The sequence below is a fragment of the Myotis brandtii genome, unplaced genomic scaffold (genome assembly GCF_000412655.1).
Source record: "Myotis brandtii unplaced genomic scaffold, ASM41265v1 scaffold94, whole genome shotgun sequence".
Lineage (NCBI taxonomy): Eukaryota > Metazoa > Chordata > Mammalia > Chiroptera > Vespertilionidae > Myotis > Myotis brandtii.
In genome coordinates, this window is record NW_005371876.1 from 1,590,931 (window position 1) to 1,602,167 (window position 11,237).

At 36.7% G+C, this 11,237-nt stretch overlaps 1 protein-coding gene across 7 annotated transcripts in view; it reads left to right on the forward strand.

The window, feature by feature from the left end:
• CDCA2 (cell division cycle associated 2) overlaps positions 1-11,237 on the forward strand; it is a 67,012-nt gene that overhangs the window by 40,444 nt on the left and 15,331 nt on the right. For 5 of the 7 annotated variants that reach the window (XM_014533088.1, XM_005885927.2, XM_014533089.1 and 2 more), the window contains 3 exons: positions 3,602-3,680; positions 4,697-4,779; positions 5,743-5,880. In XM_014533088.1, the coding sequence (XP_014388574.1) occupies positions 3,602-3,680; positions 4,697-4,779; positions 5,743-5,880 (300 nt within the window). The remainder of the gene's footprint in view (positions 1-3,601; positions 3,681-4,696; positions 4,780-5,742; positions 5,881-11,237) is intronic. The other 2 variants (XM_014533090.1, XM_014533091.1) reach the window with 1 other exon arrangement.

An 11,237-nucleotide genomic window follows, 5' to 3' on the forward strand; every position in this document is an offset into this window, starting at 1 on the left:
ACGGAAGATAAACAATCCAATAAAAAACTGGGCAAAGGACTTACATAGACACTTTTTGAAAGAGTACATACAGAAGGCCAAGAGACATGAAAACATGCTCAAAGTCACTAATCATCTGAGAGACGCAAATCAAAATGACAATGAGAAACCATCTCACACCTGTCAGAATGGTTATCATCAACAAATCAACAAAGGACAAGTGCTGAAGAGGATGTGGAGGAAAAGGAACCGTAGTGCACTGTTGGTGGGAATGCAGACTGGTGTGGCCACTGTGGAGAACAGTATGGAATTGCCTCAAAAAATTAAAAATGGAACTCCCATTTGACCCAGTGATCCCACTTCTAGGACTATATTCCAAGAAATTAGAAACACCAATCAAAAGTGACATATGCACCCCTATGTTCATAGCAGCACAATTTACAATAGCTAAGATTTTTCTGTTCCTGCTGATCTCTCCTCTCCTTTGGGGTGTCTGATTGCACACATATGCCACCTGAAGTTTTCCCAGCTCACAGATTGCCTGATCCTTGTTCAGTCTTTTTTTTCTGTTTCATTGTGAATAATTTCTATGGCTATGTCTTCAATTTCACTAATCTTTTAAACAGCCCAAGTGCCCATCAGTAGATGAGTGGATTAGAAAACCGTGGTACATCTACACAATGGAGTACTACGCTGCTGTAAAAAAGAAGGAACTCTTACCATTCGCAACAGCATGGATGGACATAGCGAGCATTATGTTAAGCAAAATAATCCAGTCAGAGAAATATCACATGATCTCACTCATCTGTGGAATATAATGAACAACATAAACTGATGAACAAAAATAGATGGACAGAGAAGCATTGAACAGACCATCCAACTTCAGAGGGAAGGCAAGGGAGAGGTGAGGGGAGTAAGAGATCAACCAAAGGACTTGTATGCATGCATATAAGCATAACCAATGGACACTGACACTAGGGGGGTGAGGGCATGTGCTTGAGGTGGGGGTGGCCGGGGAGAGGTCAATGAGGGAAAAAAGAGACATATGGAATACTATATGTAATACTTGAAACAATAAAGAATTTTAACAAATTTTTTAAAAAAACGTAACAATGCTATGCAGTATCAGATGACATTAAATTCAAAGTGTCTGACATTCATTTATAAATTGATAGATATGTAGGAAAAGATGCTCCATAATGAGGAGAAAAGATTAGTGAAATTGAAGATATAGCCATAGAAATTATTCACACTGAAACAGAAAAAAAAAGACTGAACAAGGAGCAGGCAATCTGCGAGCTGGGAAAACTTTAGGTGGCATAATATGTGTGCAATTAGACACCCCAAAGGAGAGGAGAGATCAGCAGGAACAGAAAAATATATTTGAAAGATAATGGCTGGAAAATTTCCCAATGTGATAAAATGATAAACCTATAAAGTTCAACCAATTTTCAGCATGTGAAATATAAAGTACACCATGGCTTAAGATCAGGATAAATGGCCTAAAAAATAGTTTGGGAAAACAGACACATGACATAAAGAAGAACAAATGGAAAACATTGCAACGTGTGTACTCAGAAGAAAAAAAAAATCCTGTCACCTAGAATCTATATCCAGTGAAACTTATCTTTCATCAATACAAAGGTGAATTACCTTTGGCCGATTTCTCAGTGGTTAGAGCATCATCCTGTGCACCAAAGGGTTGTGGGTTCAATTCCCAGTCAGGCCACATAACCAGTTAGGGTATTTGATCCTTCATTAGGGTGCAAGCATGAGGCAACTGATTGATCTTTCTCTTTCTCCCTTCCCTTTATCCCTCTCTCAAATCAATGAAAAACATCCTTGGGTGAGAATTTTAAAAAAGCAAAAAAAGTAAAGGCTTTTTCAGACATGTGAAGGCTGTAATAATTTATTACTATAGCAGGTTAGCATTGTAAGAAATATTCAAGGAGGTCACTTAGTCAAAAGGAAACTGATTCCAGATGGAAATCTGCACTTATCAAAGCAGTGAAGGGCACTGAGAATGCTAAATATGTAGGCAACAGACTGTTGCCTCTTCTTAATCTCTAAAAGGTAATCATTCAGATTAAGAGTAACAACAGTCTATTGTTTGCTTTATAACCTATGTAAATAAAATATACAATAAAAATAACATGGCATAAAGACTGGGAGGAGTTCTTAGGCTATGCACAAAGTGGTGTAAGTTAAAGATGCATACTATAAATCATAAACTACTTTTAAAGGACAGCACAAATGTGTGGAATGCTGCTAAAGCAGTGCTTAGAAGAAATTTTTAAAAATTAAACCTGTATTTCAAAATAAGAGATGTCTCATTAATCTCAACTTCTTTTAAGAAATTAGAAAAAGAAAAATCGAAATGAGAAGAAAGGAAGTAATAAAGATAAATGCAGAAATTAGTGGAATAGAAAATACAAACAATAGAGAAAAATTATAGCAATCAAAAGATAGTGCTTTAAAAAAACAGTGTTAGTAAACTTCTAATCAGACTCTTCAGGGAAAAGAGAGACTACTCAAATTACCAGTGTAAGGAATGTGAGAGGTATTATAACTATATATGCTAACATATTAAAAGGATAATAACGGATATTCCGGACAACTTTATGCCAATAAATTCAACAACTAAGATAAACTAGACACATTTCTTGAAAAACACTGTATCAACTAAAGACATTTAAGTTGTAGTTAAACCTCACAGAGAAAACTGTATGTCCAGATGATTTTACTAATGAATTCTATCAAACATATATGGAAAATATAGTACTAATTCTACATATACTCTTCCAAACACCTTCAGGAGGTGGAAATACTTCCCAATTCATTAATGTCAGCATTATGAGATACCATAATCAGACATTATAAGAAAAATATAGTCTGATATCTTCATAAACATAAGAATATATAAAAAGAATACATGATTAAATGAGATGTAACCTACGATAGAAGATGGTTTAATATTTTAAAAACAATCAGTGTAATTCACCATTTTAACACAGTAAGACTGAAAAGTCTTATGTTCATCTCAGTAGAAAAACCATTTGACAATATCCAGGGTTCATTTCTGATAAGACCTCTGAGCAAACTAGTGAAAATAAATTTTTTTCAACCTGACAAATTTTATCTGAAAAATCAAATTTACTATTAAAATGGCAATTACATTGGAAAGAAAAGATTTGACTATTACATTGCCATTTTACCTGAAGTTCCCCTGAGTAATACTGTAATGTTAGGTTGTGTTTATTGATCAATTATATATTTTAAAGGAATTAGGACATAGGATTTTAAATAAACCAAAAAGTAACTTATTAGTGGATCATTATGATCACTTCCACTTAAAGGGTTTTTGTTTTGTTTTTTGGTGGATTGTAGTTAGTAAACATGGTTTCATTCAAGATAATTGGTAAATATTACAAAATATATTTTATTTTTATATGCAATATCTTTTGTTTTGCCTTGACTTTTTTTTCAACCTTTTATTGATTTCCCATCTTTATGCAGACTATAATTTCACCTACAAAAATAAATTCATTATTTGGGGGGCCTATTGCTTACATGTCCACTGAATTTAAGGATGTCTAATTTCTACTTTTTTTTCTTTGTTTAGGAAAACATAGAACCTCTTCAGGTATCATTTGCTGTTTCGAGCCCTCTTAGTAAGTCTTCAATCTCTGAGACTCTCTCAGGTAGTAACATTTGTTTATCTTATATTCATAAATGTTATTTGCAATGTCTGTGTATATGAAATTTAATTTCCTTATTTTCTTTTTAAAATTTTATTTTTATTAGAACAATGCATACTTGGCATAAAAAAACAAATAGTGTAGAAAAGCTTAATAAGAAGCCTCTTACCCATCCATTTTGATTGCAAGTCCCACTTCATAATCATCCACATTTAACTTCCTTAGATGGTAGCTACTTTTCCCAGTTAGCAAAGTGGAAATGACATGAATTGTAAAGGTCATTCTGAAATATCCAAAATTGTTCATCAATATTAACATGGCATGTTGGGCACATGTACTTTCCAAGGTCTCTGGCTTTTTTATGATTGTGACAAGGTGACAAGGCAACAAATATCGCTGCCCTTTCCTGACAGACCGGAACTTGGCTGGCAAGCATGTCATGGGAAAAAACACCTAGGATGGGAATCATTATTCATCCTTTAATGGCTTTTCGTTTGCTATGGGACACGAACAGAGCTCATTAGCACAGAATCCAACACGTGCATTGTCAAAGTAGCTAAAATTTGAAGCATTAGTCTATCAGGTTCAAAAGCATATGCTCTTCATACTGCCTTTCATTTATATCATGAAAAGTAATCAAAATTTTCCTGAACTTTGTAAAATAAGATATTTTTATTATCATCTTAATGCCCTTTATTACAATTTCCTTGTACAAAATGTAGCTTGGAATAAATGGAATGAGTGAAAACATGAATATTTATAATATGATTTAATCTGTTATCTGAACAAGATAGCACGCATTTTCCATGGAAAGTGTTAAAAGTTTCTGAGTATTCAGTAAACTTAAAGTTTTAATATTTTTGAGTCTCAAAATGTATTCCTAATGATAATTATGTTTAGATATGATAATATAGTAAAAGCAAAGGTGGGTATTCAAAAGCATATGCAGTATCTGAGAAATGGTGGATCTTAAACTGTTTTGTTAACTACCCTAATTTTGCTTGTGTTTTGTTCTTCAGGCACGGATACATCTGCAAATAACCACGAGAAAATACCTTCCTGTAAAGACGGTAGGAGAACACGGACCTCTAACAGAAGAAGCGTAAGTGTTTGTATTTGGTACAATGTATTTTTGTATTTTTTTATTTTGCATTAGATTTTTTCTTTTTTCGTGAGTAAGTGATGATGGGTAAAATCTTGGCTTGAATGGTGTTATTAAGAGCTAATACATTATCCTACCTAGCATGTCACCCAGGTAATGATGTTTCCTGTTTTGGTTTTAATTAATTCTATTAGAAGAAAAATCCAGTAAAACAAGAAGCTTTCAGAGTTTGTGTTAATGTGGAAGATAATCTTTTTGTAAAGCTTTTTTGACATCTACGTTGTTTTATGGATTTTGTTGAGGTACAAAGTGGAGGAGAGTAGCATATAATAAGCAGAGCCAGAAAATGGCATAAATATGATCTTTTTTTAAAACTATACTTTGTTTTGTGTTGTTTTTTAACACAGGGTTTCAATTATTTTCAGTATGAGCCTAATTTTCATTGAGTGCATATCTTTTGCTATTTTATTAAATTACATAAAATTGGATTTTTGTCGATAGCATCATAGTGCATAAATAAATGCACTATGTTATATGTTATAGGGTTTTTAGCTGATATTGTTAGATGATATACCCAGAATTCAAACTTAGATAATCTAATAGTTCATAGTTGTTTTTTCATATAGCTCAACTGCAAGCAGTTAGGTGCTAACTTCTGGATGTTCAATAAATATTTGGTGAATGACTAAATTAACTAATACTTAAAGTTTTTTTTCTTCCTTATAATAATTGGGCAAAGTGCATATGCTTCTGAGTCCATGTTTGATAGATCAGAAATTAGTAATTACTTTTTCCCTCAGGTGAGGTTAAGTTGGTTAAAATATATCTAATGGAATTTGTGAATTTAGAGGAAAATATAAGAATAGTAGAAGAGAATGGGAAAGAAAATAAATGTGAGAGAACATGCATTAAAATGTAACTTCTTGCATTGTATGGTATGCCTACTTTAAATTTTCTTTATAGCAATTGATCAGTTTTGCAGGAGACAGTGTTTGCAACTTACTTAATACAGAAGCTCAGCCTTGCCAAGAAAAGAAGATCAAGAGGAGGAAATCTCAAGAAAGCAAGTGCACAGACAGAGTACGTCCTAAAAAGAATCCGGTGAGTGTGTGTCCAAGATTTATTACAGAGTAGAAGTGGTGCATTTCTTTGTTGTGTGGTTGGGGAAATATGGAAACAAAATTTTTGTTTTTTTAGTTAACATCTGACCAAGAGTATTAAAATCATCTTATCGTAGAATAGTAAGGGCCATAAGAGATTATATACTCAATTCTTTATTACCCGAGGGCCTCTTTGAAACTTCTTTTTTGTGTTGGGTAAATCCAGCACAGTAAGTCATTGCACTCAAATGTTACGTCAGTTCTTATCTCTGAATCTAATCTAACCTGATCCTATTTGGGGAATCCTCTAACTTTCTGGACAGGGATGAGTGCACCCTCTGCACTGGTTTGACCTTGTTTCTGCCAGTAGCTGGATCGCTTCTCCACATTTAAGGAAGAGTTTAGAAACTAGCTCTCAGTCAGTGTGTCAAGGCCTATCCTGACTCAGACGCCTTCACCCTCTTCCAGTGGTCGGCAAACTCATTAGTCAACAGAGCCAAATATCAATAGTACAACGATGGAAATTTCCTTTGAGAGCCAAATTTTTTAAACTTAAAACTATATAGGTAGGTACATTATTATTAACTTAATTAGAGTACTCCTAAGGCTTAGGAAGAGCCACACTCAAGGGGCCAAAGAGCCGCATGTGGCTCGTGAGCCGCAGTTTGCCGACCACGGGATAACTGATCCTAGCACCTTAACCCAGTTACTTGTCCCTCTCCCCTTCACTGATCTAGATCTTCCTCTGCCATACCCTCAAGCTTGTTAATACGCAAGCTCCTCTCACTTTTAATAATATACATTTATATGTCTTACTCTCCAATCCCAGCCTTATATCCATTCTCGTTCAGACTCCCTTATTCATATCCCTCTGCTGGTACTAATAATCTTCTGGCCTCTCTGTTTACTCTTAACCTTTCAGCTGCCCCTTAATTTCCCATGTTACCTTATTTATTCTAAACCATGAGAGCTGTTTTCAACTACTCTTGTTAGTAACTTCAGCTCTGCATCCCTTTCATTCCACGTCCACTCTGGACTAATCTAGCCAGGATCCCCTCTCCCATCTAACATCGCTCCTGGAGAGACACACAGATGCTTCTGCAAATCCAGCCCCACATAGTATCTGACGTTTGGTCTCATTCTCCACCACTTCGCCACTTCACTGTATTTTTCCAGAGTATCCGTTGAGGTCTTGCTCTCACCATCTCAGCAACATTCAACATCATTGAGAACATTCTTACAGTCTATGTTAAAGGTTTATTTTCTTCCACCTATCCTTAGATGTTTCTGTTCCCCGGAGTTCTACTCTTTGCCCTTCCAAATTTTGTATTTTCTGGGTGATTTCATATGCAGCATGGATGGTTGATAACTCCCAAATCATTCTGATCTATAAACATTAAGTTCAACTGCCTACTGGACATCTCTTCTCCTTTTTTTTTTTGGAACGCTTCACGAATTTGCATGCCATCCTTGCGCAGGGGCCATGCTAATCTTCTCTGTATCGTTCCAATTTTAGTACATGTGCTGCCGAAGCAAGCACTGGACATCTCTTCTTAAACCATCCTGCAAACACCTAAAAAAATCAACATTTCAAAACTAATAAATTCTTCAAATTTCACCTCAGCACACACCTACCTAAAACAGTCAGTAAACTTTTATGCTTCATAAAACAAAAACTTCCTCCTTTCTTGGTTTAAACATGGCACAGTCACCCCCAAGTCAGCAAAACCAGAAGAAACTGAATGTTTTCCTGGTTCAGTCCCTTTTTTAGGTCATGAACTCCTTTGAAAGATCCCTTTGCTGAAAAAAAATACACATACTTTTTTTTTTTTAACAATGTGAGAGAAACACATCGATTGGTTGCCTCCTGCATGGGCCCAAGACATGGAGGAGCCTGTAACTGAGGTACATGCCCTTGACCAGAATCGAACCTAGGACCCTTGTGTTCCGCAGGCCTATGCTCTATCCACTGAGCCAAACCGGCTAGGGCAGTGGTCGGCAAACTCATTAGTCAACAGAGCCAAATATCAACAATACTACTTCAAAATAGACTCGCCCAGGCTGAAAACCGACTTCTGCGCATGGGCCACGAAGTTTCAATTGCACTGTACATGCGTGCCCGCATGTGGTATTTTGTGGAAGAGCCACACTCAAGGGGCCAAAGAGCCGCATGTGGCTCGCGAGCTGCAGTTTGCCGACCACTGGCTAGGGCAAGACACAAAAGTTTAAAAATAGCATTCATCTTATTGCATTAGATATTAGTATTCCTCATACTCTTTAAAAAAACTGTTTCAAAGAAGGTATACCTATTTCTTTAATAAAATCAATAGCCAGAAAGTTCAGGAAGGGTTGAGCATTAAGTTTTGTTCCAAGGACCCCACTGCATCAAAAAATAATGTAATAGGAGGGATAGGTTTAGAACAACACTGAAAAGAGGAAGGAAATGAGGAGGGGTATTAAGCAACAGATGACAGCCTTCAATGAATTTCTGGAGGACAAAGCAGATGGGAGCATGTTGACAGATAAAAGGTGGAAAGATTTACAGCCCAGAATGTGCTAGGAAGGAGCTAGAGAGGCGCTGGGAATCCCAAGAGACTGGGCCCAGTATTGGCAGGTACAATGGATGGTGAGAAGTGGTAGTGAAAAACAGATTAATTGAAGCCCTTTATGTGAAACAATTTGCACTAGTTGGCACCCCACCCCCATCTCCCACCCTGAAGCTCAGAACAGATGTTATCTAGGTTAAAGCCTTCATTCTGACATTTGGAAAAGCCTGTAGTTGACACTCCTCATTCTCCCTGTCCCACACAGAGTTCCTAGTGGAATTACCATGCAGGAAAGAGACTGAGCTGGAAAGCAGAGGAAACCCATACCAATATCCAGTCTTCTCCTATGCAAGAATCAGACAACTAAATAGAACCAAGAATATGAAAGACCAATATTAAAAAACTGAAAACTGACCCCAGAAAGAAATGCTATTCAGAGAATGGAAGGAAATATTATTTAAAAAGTAAATGTTCTAATATACTCACATTTAAGAAAGTATATACTCAAATTTAAGAAAGTATAAAACTATGAAGGGGGATGCTATGAAAAAGGAGCAGAGAAAAAGTATTTGCAAAAATATAAAATTTAGTAGTTGGAGTAGAGAATAAAATTAAGGAAAGTCTCCCAGAAGGTAGAGCAAAGGAGAGATAGACTAGTAATGAGATGGAAGACCAGTTTAGGAGACTTCATGGGAATCTCAGAACAAGAATGTAGCCTGGAAGAAATTGTCAAAATAAAAGAAGAATATTTCTTTGAACTGAAGAAAGGAATGAAAAAAAAAAAAGGTCAGCACTTCGACAAATCATTGTGAAATTGAACAATAAAAATAAGAGGAAAAGTGGACTTTTCCTACCAGGAAACAATAATCAGAGTGGTACCAAGTTTCACTGCATTCTGAATTCTGAGAAATAATTCAACAGGACATTTAAAGCTGGGAAATAAACTTAATTTCAGCCCAATATTCTAAACCCAGCCAAATTAATTGTGAAAGAAAAAATACATTTGACATTTCAAGGACTTTGGAAGTTTTTCTTTGGGTATTTCTGGAGGTGCTACTTAGTAAAATGAAGTGAGCTTGAGACTTCAGGACTCAGTGGATCTAATAATACAGGAGAGCCATGGAAGGAAAATCTCTGATTTAGCCTTTCAGCCAGCCCAGGAGAGCAGCCAGTCCAAATTTGTGCAAGAGAAAAAGGTGCTTTAGGAAGTAGGTCTCTGGAGGGAAAACAAAGGACCTGTGATTGAGAAAATGGAAAGTGTGCCATATGATAAAAAGAAAGGTAGTTTTATGTCATTTCAAATAAAAGTTTGTGTACAAAAGTTTTGGAGCAAATATGATTTCAATCAATAAGGAAGTGTGAGGAAAAGTATATTTGATAGTGCTTGAAATCATCTACAGGGGGCACCAGAGGAAAGGAATATGATCTCTGCCCTTGGCAGAACAGTGGAAAATGTTTATACAGTCGTAATAATGCAGATGCAGTTTCTTTTCAACTAAGGGCAAAAAATAAAAAAAAAAAATTTTTTTTAAATGAAAAAAAGGAAGAAAAAAAAAAAAAGGTCAGCACTTCGACAAATCATTGTGAAATTGAACAATAAAAATAAGAGGAAAAGTGGACTTTTCCTACCAGGAAACAATAATCAGAGTGGTACCAAGTTTCACTGCATTCTGAATTCTGAGAAATAATTCAACAGGACATTTAAAGCTGGGAAATAAACTTAATTTCAGCCCAATATTCTAAACCCAGCCAAATTAATTGTGAAAGAAAAAATACATTTGACATTTCAAGGACTTTGGAAGTTTTTCTTTGGGTATTTCTGGAGGTGCTACTTAGTAAAATGAAGTGAGCTTGAGACTTCAGGACTCAGTGGATCTAATAATACAGGAGAGCCATGGAAGGAAAATCTCTGATTTAGCCTTTCAGCCAGCCCAGGAGAGCAGCCAGTCCAAATTTGTGCAAGAGAAAAAGGTGCTTTAGGAAGTAGGTCTCTGGAGGGAAAACAAAGGACCTGTGATTGAGAAAATGGAAAGTGTGCCATATGATAAAAAGAAAGGTAGTTTTATGTCATTTCAAATAAAAGTTTGTGTACAAAAGTTTTGGAGCAAATATGATTTCAATCAATAAGGAAGTGTGAGGAAAAGTATATTTGATAGTGCTTGAAATCATCTACAGGGGGCACCAGAGGAAAGGAATATGATCTCTGCCCTTGGCAGAACAGTGGAAAATGTTTATACAGTCGTAATAATGCAGATGCAGTTTCTTTTCAACTAAGGGCAAAGTTTTAACAACTTGATTGTGTACAAGATGATCTAAGTGTAGGTAAGAGCAGAAGGTGGAAGTAGGTAGAAAGGATGGAGGTGAGGGTATTAACACTAATGGGGTGGTGGTTAATAGTGCAGGTTCTAGACTAGAGCCAGATAACCTGGGTTCTGAATCCTGCCGCTTCCTAGCACTGGCACTGTGGGCAAGATTCTTGATTCTTCTATTGGTTTTAAATGGAGGTATTGTACTTATTTTATAAGCTTACTAGTGGCCTGGTGCTCGAAATTCGTGCGGGGGCGGTGTCCCTCAGCCCATCTGCACCCTCTCCAATCTGGGACCTCTTGGGGGATCGGATCTAAAGCGGCAGACATCCCTCTGGCAATCCAGGACCGCTGGCTCCTAACCGCTCACTTGCCTGCCAGCCTGCTTGCCCCCTACTGCCCCCCCTGCTGGCCTGCTTGCCCCCAACTGCCCCCATGCTGGCCTGATTGCTCCCAACTGTCCCCCCTTGCCAGCCTGATCACCTCCAACTGGCCCCCCCTGCCGG